Source organism: Centruroides sculpturatus, unplaced genomic scaffold (assembly GCF_000671375.1).
Source record: "Centruroides sculpturatus isolate CEXI.00-Female unplaced genomic scaffold, Cexi_2.0 scaffold35, whole genome shotgun sequence".
In the NCBI taxonomy this organism is placed as follows: domain Eukaryota; kingdom Metazoa; phylum Arthropoda; class Arachnida; order Scorpiones; family Buthidae; genus Centruroides; species Centruroides sculpturatus.
In genome coordinates, this window is record NW_019384311.1 from 1,050,745 (window position 1) to 1,065,479 (window position 14,735).

The following is a 14,735-nucleotide window of genomic DNA, read 5'->3' on the forward strand; positions in this document are numbered from 1 at the left end:
GGAAACAATGTTAAAATTATGGCGTAATAATCAAGTAAATGTGAAAAATTGTAAAATAATATAGGCCTAATTTGTTATACATATGTATTATCTAAGATTTTATTAAACATTTTTTTCTAAATTATTGTTTTCTTTAGTCTCCGGCCCCAATTAAAAATTATTTGTATGTATTTATATGCGAAATTATACCCCGACTTACGCGAATTCGACTTACGCGGTTATCGCTCGGTCCCACCTATCGCGTAAGTTCGGGGTATTACTGTATTTTAATTTTTTTTAAACAAAGATGCTGCTTTAAAATGTCTACATACAGCAATACTTTAACATAAGGTATAAAATATAAACTACAGTTTCGACGCATACTGGTTCTTTATTGGGCAGTTTATATTATTAATATAGTAGTAAAATTTGGAAGAAAAGTTATAAAGACTTTTGGCGAGAGCTAAAAACAGACAGAGATCCACTAGTTTAGAGAGAACATGATGAACATAATAAAATCATGTGCTACGAAAAATCGGCATTCCACACACCACACTCTTTTCGAAATGTTGTATACGATGTTGGAAAGTATAGGCTGTACAGAATCCAATATGTTAGTCCAATAGAATTCGATAATAAATATCGGTGTCTACCAGTCTTTAATTAATGGACACGGGTTAGACACAGATTCTCGATCGAATTTAAAACAGGATCCTAACATATAGATTACAATACTACTTTGACAGTCGGTTCTGTATTTAGACAAACAATCGCGTTAGATTTTTTTTTTTACTTGTTTGTCCGATTGCAGTATGGCATATGGCAAATCATATGGCAAAATATTGATTATAAGTGAATGAATTATCATTCTTCCGGACTTACATCGAATCAATTATTTTACAGGATAATCTAACGTTCCTGACCCGCATATTTTTATTGGTTTCGGCAATTTGAAAAACATATAGCGCTATTCTCTTTTAGGATGAAAATCCCGTACTCTAGTATATGAAAATAAAATAGTTCTTTTGTAAATACTAAACTTTTCAAAGAAAACAATTATTTTATATAATTATATAAAATTTACAACACAGATTTGATATTTAATTCGTATAGTAACTTTCAAGCAACATGTATTTAAATTCAATTAATTTATCACATATAAATTTATATATTCCTATCGATTTACTCTAAAGGAATAAAATAATATACGTGTACTTACTGTGTTTAAGGTTGCAAAGTAACCTATTTCACGTCTACTGTTAAATAATGGAGAATTGTGAGCAACGTAAGGAGTATACCAATTATAATCATTGTAATCGTAACTCATCAAATTAATGAAATCGGCGTATCTGCAAATTGAATAATTTTTTATTCTAGTTTATAATTAAATGTAGCAGCTACTTTTATAGCTATATTGGTTAAACTGAAATTCTCATGAAGAACTTTTAATAAAAGTTTGAAAGTAATAATCTACATGATTTTTATTTGATTGTACGCAAATCAATATTTACCATCTTCGTAAACATTAAAGCAAATATTAGATTTAACAGAAAAGGTCACAGGTAACGAGATAAGAAGCACGTTCCCTAACACAAATTTAATTTCTGGATAAATTACGAAAAAATTTTAAAGATAAAATAATAACAAAAACAATTAAATATATTTAAAATCACATAAAAATTATGATAAAAATATTTTAAAAACTTATAAATTTAATTTCTCTTACTTGGACATCATTGAAATATCATACGCCACAGTTACGATACTTTTCGGCCCTGCAACAGCCACCGACATCAAAAGAGGATTTTCTGAAAATTCTTTTTCTGATGCAAGTTTAAATTCCTATTTAAAATATGAATAAGCAGATTAAAATCTCTAAAATCTTCAATAATTAAATTTATAATTAAATATGAAAATTTAATTAATTTAAGCGAAATTAAAGCAAACGTACAGTTAAATTTCAATGTAAAACCCTCCTAAATAATACCACTCGTGTAAAGTTTCAATGAAAGACTTGCGAATAGATCTTAACCATAAATATTAAATAGAAAATCCTTCAGTAACTGTGAATTAACGAATTCAAGTTATAATTTTGCATCTTAAATAACCTTGTCGTCACTAAACAACACGTCTGTCAAACTATAAAATTCAAACTGGTGTGAACTCATTACGATATAATATAATTTGAAATTCTGTACATTAGCTTAGCTTCTCACTCATTTTAATTGCAATTCCACTGGCTTACGAATAAATACTGGTGCTAAATTATAGTTTGACTATACAATATTATAATAAACAGAATGAAAAATTAAACCTTCAGAAGCAATATCAAGTTTTTTTTGTCTGCAAGATTTTGTCGACCTAAGGAGTGCCTCCAAACAGGAAATTCCCAATCAAGATCGATTCCATCTAATTTAACATCTCGGCAAAGTTTAATCATTGATTCAATAAATCTAAAAGGAGAGAAAAATATATAAATAAAAAAATAACTGTTCTGTTATATTAATATAATCGTTACATTACTTATTAAATATATACCTTATATAAAATTAAATGTAAAAAGTATTAATTAATAACTATTATTAATTGTAATTGTAAAATAAATTTACAATTATTATAAATACATTTTATAATTGGAAAACTTTGTCATATTTACTTTTCCCGATTTTCTTTTGAAGAAACAGCCTCAGTAAATCCTCCTTCGTTTCCCCCGCCTCCTAAAGACAGCATGATTTTTAAATTAGGATTTTTATCTTTTAATGAAACTGTCCAACGATATCCTGGAATATTTTTGATATCATAGGACACTTGTGATTTATGTACTCCAGCGAATCCTATTATAATGTGAGTACATAAATTTACATCTATTTGATCTGGAGTCAATCGATGAGATTCATTTCCTTGATATCTGTAGTAACAAACTATCTTCTTATTGTTTCCTACATTATCTATTAAAGAATGTGAAAAAATAAATAAATAATTTAGCAATGTAACCTATTATTTTAGAGAAAATTAAACATAAATTTTTAAACTCTATATAAAATTTCAATATACAGTATAATTTATATAATTATTAAATGTATACAGCTCTATTAGGATATTAACTTTTTAAAAATTCTGTATATTTTTTTTTCATTTATAACGTATTTATTAAATTGGTTTGAAGAAAAATTTCATTAAAATGACAAATAATAACAGATAAAAATTCACAAATTAAAAGCGATATTAAACGTCAGCCTTTTATTGGAGGAGCAATGTGTAAAAACGTCAGATCCACCAAAATATCATACGGTTAACTGATTTTTGAGTCATTGTTTATAGGAAAATTAGTCATTGTTCATTTATATAAAAAGTAAATAATATTAATATTTTAGAAATATTTATATAATGCTGAAAATAATAGAAAATTATAGACATAATAACTGATTTTATGACAAAACAATAAATTTATAACTGTTACCTGTAATATTCAATTGTTGGGAAATTGAACGTGTAAAAAATAAAATAAAGATCACCGAAATAAATAAACGTATGTTTTCCATTTTGGCTTTATGTATGCAAAATTTCAGCTATCTGCAATAAATTTATTGATATAGATTTAATATAATATACAATATGATATAATAAATTATTTAAACACAAAATGAGTCTTTAAAGAAATAAAATAATATTTAATCGATTGATATTTACATTTTTTTAAAATTTTTATAGTATTTTGTTCATATGTATTACACTCTGATGTTAGAAATATGATTATAGTTCATCTGAATTATAGTATTTCCTGGAATTAATGCCAGGAGGGGGAATAATATCCATACAGAAAAAATACAAGATGAAGCTAGTTCCATTATACAGTATATCCAAAGTCAACTACCCTCCACCACAGTTAATAATTAAAATTTAATTTGAGAATTTGTTCTACAGTAAATAGTTTTAAATATTCTTAATAGATTTAACTCCATACAAAACGCTTTAATATTCAAAATCATTCTAGAATAGGATATTTTAAGATGAGATGCCTAAAGTTTTGTTTCGCTGCATGAATGTTTCTTGTGGTTTATATGAGGAATAAATATAAAACGTATGAGCAACCAATTATTTTCCTTTAAGATTAATAAAATCGAATATACTTAAATATAAACTCAATGTAACAAAATGGCAAAAACTTTAAACTTTATTCGTATATTCATTTTAGTCATCTCTCCCGAAGTAACGGATGAGAGGTCAGATGTAGACATAAGATGCACACTTAAACATACAATGAGTTGCCTATTTTATTTCACATTTAATTTCTTAACTATTTTAATACTTTCCACACTTGTAATATACAATGTGTAGCCGTTTGAGTATCGAATCAAGTCTTAAAATAATTTTTTTGCACTCTGCACATTTATTTTTAACAAAAAAATTAGAAAAAAATCACTTATTTAAAAATCGAAAAATGATATGTTATTTAAACCAGCTATTTTAGTTACCAGAGACGAACTCTGCTAAGTATATATGTCTTTGGATCCATTTACATATTATAATTGCGATATTATTTATGTAAAGATTGACTCTAAAGTTACAAATATTATAAAAATGGGAAAATTGCAATTTCAATATAATATATTAGAAACTAATACTTTTTGAAAAGATATTAAATTTTAAATTCCCAAATATTAAGTGACAAAAGAAGTACGAGAAAGTGTAGATATATCAATAATATATAATAAACCGACGGCGCGTAACATAATATACTGTATAATAAACCAATAGCAATTACACAATTCAATAGTGTAACTATCATAACTTTATTATAATAATTCAATTTCCTATTGAGTATCTAATCGTGTTTATTAATTAAACGGCTTATAAGTCGGTATGGAATATATTGTATTTCTTGTTATTACTTTTAATGATTTAAAATAACAATATACTATATGTGTGTAACCAGGTTTTTTTTTTGTGGTCCTAAGCTAGAATGTTTGGTGAAAAATACCTCCACCAAATAAGAAATTTTAAAATGTGAGGTTCTAAATTGTTTCCTCTTAGCATGTGGCATTAAGCTTTAAATTACTTATAAATGTTTAAAAAGACACTTATTGATCTCATTTAAGTTTTATCTGTTAAATTCTACCCTTGAACTATTCAAAGAGTTACTATTGTCACTCTTTTATCTTCATCCAATTGTTTTCAAGCGGAAATTGATTCAGGTGTAACTAATATGAGGTATATGAAGTGTCAGTAGAAAATTTCTTCAAAACCGCGATTTTAAGAGAAATATGTTGCAGTTTGAATATTTTTCTTTCAAGGGAATAGAAAATTGTATTACTTTTTATAAAATTTATCTCTCTCTTCTTGGTGCCATATCAGATTCCTGACGTCGGCGACACCTGGCGTAGGTTTGTAATCCGCCAAGGTGAAAGTTACTACCCAGAGTGGTTTCCCGTTGCCTTCTCTGGGGCGCGATGTTACGCGAGGGGAACTAATGCCTTCCGGGAGGACTTTTATGGGGAACTGGCCTCCTATTTAGTCGTTATTGGCAAGGAGAAAACCCGGAAAACTCCAAGCAGCCAGCCTGTCCGATCGCGGCGCGAACCCACGACCGAACTCCCAGTGTTTAGGGTACGAAGACCACTCGGCCACTGGTGGGCACATAAAATTTATGTTTTGGAGTAATTATTTAATTTAAAATACTTTTAAAATTTAATGTAATACATTCTATATATCCGTAATTATTTCGTTAATTCTATTAATGTAATAATAAGAAAACTGTTGTTTTCGTAACACATGTAGTATAATGCTTGTAATTGAATGTCATTATAGATGAGAAACATATTAATATACTAATTTGAAACGATTATTACAATACAACCTTTGTCACATAATTCCCGGAAACGATGGGAGAAGAAATAACACGCATTAGTTTAAATTAACCCATGTTTAACCTATGATGAAGAATATCCACTGGATAATGTTATCTATGTCATATTTAAGATATACAGTAGAGACTCGATTATCCGACCCCCGATTAACCGACACCTCGGTTAACCGACCGTCCTAATCGGCAAATTTCAAATGTCCTCTAGTGATGTGGCGCTACAATATTTGGCTATGTCTTGGCTACTTTAATATTATTTTTACGTGTTTTAGCTGGCAACACTCATTCGACCATGAAAGGGAGCCAGTATTTAAACGAGGCTTAATTTTTAATTTTTAACGATACAGTAGCAACGATTATTATTTAAAAAAAAATTTTTGTTAGGCTTAACATCGATGAAAATTCAACGCAAAGTAGGTTAATAGCGATATACTAATATACTAATTACATGGGATATAATAATATACTACACTAATAATGGATTTTTTCATACTTTTCGGTTATCCGACTTTTCAATTATCCGACCAACCCCAGTCCCCAATTGGGTCGGATAATCGAGTCTCTACTGTAATTATAATTTCGAATCACTTACATAGTCGTGGAAATCAATTACTTCGTTGCTGTGGTCAGAGTTAAAATCAACTGAAGTACACTGCAAAATGCACTGTTAAGTTTTATCAGATAAGAAGAGAAAAACCGTTATCGCTTCTATTAACGTTCTTGTAAAAATGACAGGTTTTGTCGGACACAATGACATTAACTAAAATTACGCGAGTGTTCTAAGAAAAATTCGAATGTAGTCACCTTACAAACGTACTGTACGTTCTACCAATAAAAATGATTTGCGTAGAGATACGCTGCAAAGAAATATGGGTCGCTATTCTTTGACAAGCAGCTATATAAGCAAGCCATAGTTCGTTTCATATGAAGCGAACTATGCCATTGACTTGCTTATTTATTGATTCCAAGGAAACACACCCATTATATTGTATTTGAAATTAGTATATTGTACTAATTTTGTATTGACTATTAATATGCCTCAAACCCAAACTTATCATAATGGCCACAAATGACTTTAATGTGACTGTTTTTTTTTTTCATTTAATTTTTATTGACTCTAATGTGCATTTCGGACGTATAAATTCGTTTCCCTTCACTTGGGTACAATATTATATAATATTAAGTTAACAGCTAAAAATTTTATATATTTTTTTTTATTATTAAAAACAGATAAAATATAGATAAAAATTTTTTTTAACTTTGGTTTGGATTCCATAATAGAACTATTGCGTATTAAAAGAAATTGAAAGAAACGTCATTATACAAACAAATTGTCAAAGTTGAAATTAAATTTTTTCTTGAATTTCTTGAATTCTAGAAGAATTTTTTCGTAGAATTAAAATCAATTGGAGATTTTTAAAAAAGCAAGTTTATTAAAATCTGTTAGATCAAAATAAATCGTGTAAAAAGAAAACTGAGCTTTTACACTACCGTGTTAAATCAAAACAGTGTAAACAAAAATCCGTGTAAAAAACAGAATTAGATCTGTATATTTAGATAGATATTATTATAAATCCGATCATCTGTTACATTATGTAATTACATATTCGATCTAAGAGTAGAAATTTAACTTTGTAATAGAAGAAACAGTAAAAATAGGTTGAAATGAATAAATATTTTAATCCGAAATTATTTCTCTGGCAATAATGATAAATTGAGGAATAGTTCAACATAAAAAGTTTCAAACAATAATGGCATTCATTACTAGTTCTTATTTCTACAGAGTATTTGAAAAGCTTTGAAATAGGAATTGATATAGGCCTAACTGTATTACAATCAATTACTGTATAAACTTTTTTACATAAATATATGCGTTTAATTTACCCACAAAACCAGTAATACGTATTTTCATTTTACTTAGTATTGTCACTATTCATAGAATTAAATACTGTACTACTGTGGTGGCCTTTAAAAACTGCAAGAAGGACGTTTTAGATAGGCTTCAATCTTGGAAGTTTGTCAGAATATGAAAGAACATGCAAACGATTAAAACCACAGCACAAAGTACAAATCACGTGTGCTAGTAACGCTTTCCGGAAATACTGTAAAAGGAGATCACAAAGACATTGCGTTGTGTTTGCTCGCAGTTCTTGCTTACTTAAAGAATCAAGTATGTTTTGTCAAAGAGCGTGGCAACCATAAGACAAAGTTTCTGACTTTAACCGAGATTACAGGAAGGTAGATAATCCTTCTGAGGAATTAATGTTTGTATTAGACAGAATGCAGACATAGTGTAGTGATGAGAAAATGGTGTCAGTGGGTTGAGGAGCAACCATTAAAGCAGACATATTGGCTCTGTGATTGAACAGCCACTTCAAACATCTTAGCTTAATAGTTATAAAATTTTTCATATTAACCAGTGCCCATCGTTAGAAGTCGTTTGCAGTATTGGAACATCCCTTCTTCGCTCCCGTTACGTCAGTTTGCTGTTAACTCTACAATACAGACGTTTACAACTGCAACGGTACCAGGAATGTCGCATATGGATGAGCGAATGGAATTGCATCATTTTTCAGATAAATTCCGCTTCTGTAAATCTGAACATCTTCATGATGGGTTAATCCTTATCTGATGAATCCTTATCACAACGACTAGCTTGATAAGGCATGCATAACGCAGTGCCATACTGATATGGCACCAGATGTTGTCATGAGATGCCATTGGAATTCATTCCCGTTTGCACATCATATGCATTACCAGTACTTTGACCAATCAGCATTATATCAATGAAGTATTGAAGCCTGTGATAATATCTTCCTTATCTTCAGGATCTCTCTGTAGTATCATGTTAGCACATGACACTACAGAGGCACAGCTTCATTTTTATTGACAACGATTAAAAAACTTTGCTTATTTCGACAGCTCAGAACCAAATATAATTAAAATATAAATTAAAATTTTTAAGTACAGTAACAAGTTTAAAAAGCTATGAAACAATAAAATTAGTTTATTCCAAGTACTAGGTCAACGTCAGGAATAATTAGGGATGTCTTACGTACACGAAAGAAGCCCCAGTCCTACAGTCTTGCTAATGGATTCTGTGAGTACTACTATACACGGGATACGGATGGATAATCGCCGGTCTAGTGGTATAACAGTCTTTACATTGAAAGTTCTTTATTGTGTTGAAATTTTACAAATATCAAGTAAATACAAATTGTAGCTCATTTCAAACATCACTGAGGGTCCAAGTCGATTAACAAACAAAAGTGCTGCGTAATTTTTTACTAAATATTTATTTATAAATAGTAATCAGAACTCTAAGCACATACAGATTCTGGAAATGCAATTTGACGTAATACATTCTAAGTAAAAAAATAGTAAATATAAAACATGGCCGCCGGTATTACATTTAATTGTTAAACGTTGTAATTTTATATTTATTTACACAATTGACCTAATACATTTACCGATTTTTTGTCATTAATATATACTTTTATATAAGGTTAACTTAACCGAAAATAGTGCAAAATTCGATTTTGGTTTCTGATTCGGTTGCAAAATTCGTTTCGCCCGGACCTTACCTGTCCTATACAGGAGGAAAAGCATCGATACAGTATCGGTATCGGCAGTATCGTGACGTTCCTAGGTATATTAGTCAATAAATGTTATCTAACAAATTAAATACGTATTTTATTTAATTATTTAAACTAATAATACGTAGATTTTACTTTTTTACACATTTTAAATTCATTTACAAACGTAACCCAATTATGATGTACCGTTCCATAAACCATGCGACACGACACATCGTACAAACACGACATGCGACTCGTGGTGAGGGAATTGTACTGTATTTATACCATTTTTATTTATGTATTTATTATAATTTATACCATAATGACAACAAAGAAAACAATATTATAAGATATAAATAATAAAACTTACAAAATACAGAAATATAAATTATTTTAATATAAATTTTAATTTAATAAATACAGAAAAATTGATTTGAATTATAAAACTGGAAAAATAGCACTAGAATAAAGTTATATTTGTTAAATATTTAAATAAATTATTACTTAAACCAATGAATATTTATGCTTGGCAACATCCAAACGCTTTATTATTCATTTCATTCATACAGCCTCACACTTCACACATAAATAAATTTAAATTATTTTCTTAAATTTCTAAACTGTTAAATGTAATAATAAAGTAAAACATAAAATTCAATTTTTTTATCTAAAATCTAAACTTTTATGAAAATATTTCTTTAAAATATAATTACAAAAGGTTATTGTTGTGTGGCTTTTTATTATATTTAACAGTAATAATTTGTTATTATTTACAAACTTATTAACGTAATTTTAATTATATTATTATATTATATTATTTTATTACAGTATATAATAATTAATAATAAATATATACTGTAATAAAATNTTATAGTGTTAAACAACTTCTGGCCTATTATATTAATTAATAGCGTATTTTATGAGAATTTACTATAATATATATATTTTTTAAACTCACCTGTTATAAATGTTTAGTAAACTTCCTGGATTGTGGTTATCTGTTCGTTGAACTTTCAAGGTCAAGAAAAAATGATTTTGCTTATATATAAGCGCCCCCTTATTGAAAATACTAAAATTAATTCATCTATTATTAATTTATATACATATATTTTTAAATAAATATAAGTCTTAATGGTAATTTTAGATAAGAATTTAAATATTGACATTAAAAATTTGATAAAGTAAATTTTAATTCAGCTGTATAATTACATTGTATATTTAAAAATATTGGTAATTTAAATAGTAAATCTTCAATCTGCAATTCAAATTAATAGTAACATTAAAAACAGTTTTAGTAAGATTTTAAAGGTTTTTAAATATTCAGCATTCACATGTGAATATTATTATTATTATTATTATTAAAGTGAATTTAATTACTTACTTATGCTCAATTTTCATTCTTTATATATACTTTTAGCTATTTACTTGTGTCTACATATACCATATTTACGTTTTATATATCATTTTTAAGCTTATTTAACGTAGATTAGCCCTGTTTCATATGTGTTGCTATTTAATGTATTTAAAAGCAAAAAAATATCCCCAATTTTGCTCTTATCGTAGCTGTGCTCCTCACTGGCATTCCGGCTTACCTCCTAAATCTGGCAAATTTTTGCTCAACTTTCGTGGTAGTCAAATAGGACGTTAAGGGGTCCAGAAAGATAATTTTCAATTAAATTACGATATAAAATTTAAATAATAACAAGACCTCACTCGACATATGACACATGACTCTATCTCTCAAATTTAATAGCATTAATACACCATACATAATGCAAAATAGATAACGACGCAGGAATATGTAAAACAACTTACGAATGTTTACACTATAGGTCAATATATAACCTGTTTTAAAAGCCTAATTTGCCTGTTTTAAAGTTTTAAATACCCATTTCACTTGTCTATTTATACGATTTTTAGTCCCTATCTGTCTTAGCCTTACTAATTCAATTGTATGAAACTCATTCAATGAATTAAAAAAACAACAAATAAACAAATAAGAGTCCTAAATAACCTTAGGACCTTATTCCATCGAATATATCAAATATAATTTTTTAAATTTTGTATTTAAATGAATGATATACAGTAGTTTTAAACTAGTATACTTTGCATTTTCTCCATCTTTTAATGAGGAGTTTTTTTTTCGAACTATCTATAAACACTGTCACTAATTTTTCTGAAGTAATTTATTGAAATAATATTAAACGAATTTATTTTATATTATTAAATTAAATCTTTTTAAACTGATACAAAATAATCAACTTTAACGAGCTTCAATTATTATCTCTTATATCAGAAGTGTTTCTTTGAGTTAACTGCTTTAGCAGTTTTATATTGTTTTTATTCGGTTTTATCGTTAAAATAATGTTTATAAAATTTCTTTAATTAATTAATTATTGTTGTAATATTTTAATCGACTTTAATGCAGTTTTTATATCTTTCATTTTTTAAATACAGTACAATGATAAAGACAACTTATGTTAATTAACGTTAATATTCCATGTAAATCTTTTATTGCTATAAATACTAATATAGACTAGTATATACAAATTTAAAGATTTTTGTTACGTAAGAAGGATATAGTACAGTTAAATAAACACTAGGCTCTGTTTATTTGACTAGGCACTAACTCTGTTTATTTGGTCTTATTAGTTGACACGCGTTTTTTACACGTTTCGGGCCTTACAACGCCCCTGTTCAGTCAACTAATTTTAAATGTACATAACATCAAACCATTTAAATAGTACATATAATTTACAAACATACCTTCTATTTCATATTTTACATTAGACGAATTTAAGTTCTCATCTGTTGATTGCTTTTCCGACATTATTTTAATTAATATTTTTACAGGTGTGTTAACATAACATCATAAAGTAGGTGTATGCATATGTTACAACACACCTGTAAAAGCATTATTTAAAATAGTTTCGGAAAGGCAATCAACAGATGAGAACTTAAATTCGTCTAATGTAAAATATGAAATAGAAGGTATGTTTGTAAATTATATGTACTATTTAAATGGTTTGATGTTATGTACATTTAAAATTAGTTGACTGAACAGGGGCGTTGTAAGGCCCGAAACGTGTAAAAAACGCGTGTCAACTAATAAGACCAAATAAACAGAGTTAGTGCCTAGTCAAATAAACAGAGCCTAGTGTTTATTTAACTGTACTATATCCTTCTTACGTAACAAAAATCTTTAAATTTGTATATACTAGTCTATATTAGTATTTATAGCAATAAAAGATTTACATGGAATATTAACGTTAATTAACATAAGTTGTCTTTATCATTGTACCGTATTTAAAAAATGAAAGATATAAAAACTGCATTAAAGTCGATTAAAATATTACAACAATAATTAATTAATTAAAGAAATTTTATAAACATTATTTTAACGATAAAACCGAATAAAAACAATATAAAACTGCTAAAGCAGTTAACTCAAAGAAACACTTCTGATATAAGAGATAATAATTGAAGCTCGTTAAAGTTGATTATTTTGTATCAGTTTAAAAAGATTTAATTTAATAATATAAAATAAATTCGTTTAATATTATTTCAATAAATTACTTCAGAAAAATTAGTGACAGTGTTTATAGATAGTTCGAAAAAAAAACTCCTCATTAAAAGATGGAGAAAATGCAAAGTATACTAGTTTAAAACTACTGTATATCATTCATTTAAATACAAAATTTAAAAAATTATATTTGATATATTCGATGGAATAAGGTCCTAAGGTTATTTAGGACTCTTATTTGTTTATTTGTTGTTTTTTTAATTCATTNATTATTTAAAAAAATTTTTGTTAGGCTTAACATCGATGAAAATTCAACGCAAAGTAGGTTAATAGCGATATACTAATATACTAATTACATGGGATATAATAATATACTACACTAATAATGGATTTTTTCATACTTTTCGGTTATCCGACTTTTCAATTATCCGACCAACCCCAGTCCCCAATTGGGTCGGATAATCGAGTCTCTACTGTAATTATAATTTCGAATCACTTACATAGTCGTGGAAATCAATTACTTCGTTGCTGTGGTCAGAGTTAAAATCAACTGAAGTACACTGCAAAATGCACTGTTAAGTTTTATCAGATAAGAAGAGAAAAACCGTTATCGCTTCTATTAACGTTCTTGTAAAAATGACAGGTTTTGTCGGACACAATGACATTAACTAAAATTACGCGAGTGTTCTAAGAAAAATTCGAATGTAGTCACCTTACAAACGTACTGTACGTTCTACCAATAAAAATGATTTGCGTAGAGATACGCTGCAAAGAAATATGGGTCGCTATTCTTTGACAAGCAGCTATATAAGCAAGCCATAGTTCGTTTCATATGAAGCGAACTATGCCATTGACTTGCTTATTTATTGATTCCAAGGAAACACACCCATTATATTGTATTTGAAATTAGTATGTTGTACTAATTTTGTATTGCCTCAAACCCAAACTTATCATAATGGCCACAAATGACTTTAATGTGACTGTTTTTTTTTTTCATTTAATTTTTATTTATTAAACATATTTAAAATTTGTAAACAATTAAATTATTTAGAAAGTTCTACTTAATTATAAAATAATTTTTAATGTTGCATTTTTATAACTGTCTTGTTATTATGTGTAATATAACCTATAACTTAATAAAATAATAGACTTATTGTTACTATTTTCCTTGTGTGAATTAGAAGAAAATGAAGATTGATTTATGTTTTACATGTAGAAAAATATAGTTTACATGGAAAATAAATAAAATAAATTAAACATAGCTAGTAGAGAATCACACAGATAAAAGCAGATAGAAGAAATATTAGGTACAGTACAAAGGAAGAAATACATTCTGTATGGAAAGACTATTTCTTAGCGCTGCTTAATAGACAAAATAATGATGTTCAGACAGAAGCTGGGAAACTATACGTAGCCTGAGCCTGACTGGAGACTCGCCGAAAGTTATAGGAATCACGATAAAATAAAGAACGGAAAAGCAATCGAACCAGATGGTATCCCATTGCAGGCAAGAAAAGTCTGAGAAAAGCAAGGACAGACTTCTGTATACTTATATAGAAAAAGTGTATTTTCAGGGAAAGATATTGATTGGATAGTGGGAAGTATAGGTATTTTAATTTTCAAAGGTAAAGGTGATGCGAAGAAATAAAAGAACTAACCAAACATAAAAATTACAAACTCTAAATAATATGAAAGAATCCTCGACTAGTCATAAAGAAGGTATAACTTTGAAAGAAGAACAATTTAATTTCATGCCAGTGAAATAAACTACAGATGCAACTTTTGGTTTAAG

The 14,735-nt window shown here is 27.8% G+C and overlaps 1 protein-coding gene across 2 annotated transcripts in view; it reads right to left on the reverse strand.

The window, feature by feature from the left end:
* LOC111621728 (acidic mammalian chitinase-like) overlaps nucleotides 1-14,735 on the reverse strand; it is a 31,452-nt gene that overhangs the window by 9,310 nt on the left and 7,407 nt on the right. Inside the window, exons 2-7 of one of the 2 annotated variants that reach the window (XM_023363959.1) lie at nucleotides 10,379-10,489; nucleotides 3,440-3,552; nucleotides 2,636-2,927; nucleotides 2,294-2,432; nucleotides 1,706-1,821; nucleotides 1,199-1,328 (exon numbers count right to left, since the gene is read on the reverse strand). In XM_023363959.1, the coding sequence (XP_023219727.1) occupies nucleotides 1,199-1,328; nucleotides 1,706-1,821; nucleotides 2,294-2,432; nucleotides 2,636-2,927; nucleotides 3,440-3,521 (759 nt within the window). In that variant the 5' untranslated portion in view covers nucleotides 3,522-3,552; nucleotides 10,379-10,489. Of the gene's footprint in view, nucleotides 1-1,198; nucleotides 1,329-1,705; nucleotides 1,822-2,293; nucleotides 2,433-2,635; nucleotides 2,928-3,439; nucleotides 3,553-6,434; nucleotides 6,571-10,378; nucleotides 10,490-14,735 lie in introns of those variants that run through there. The other variant, XM_023363964.1, reaches the window with a different exon arrangement.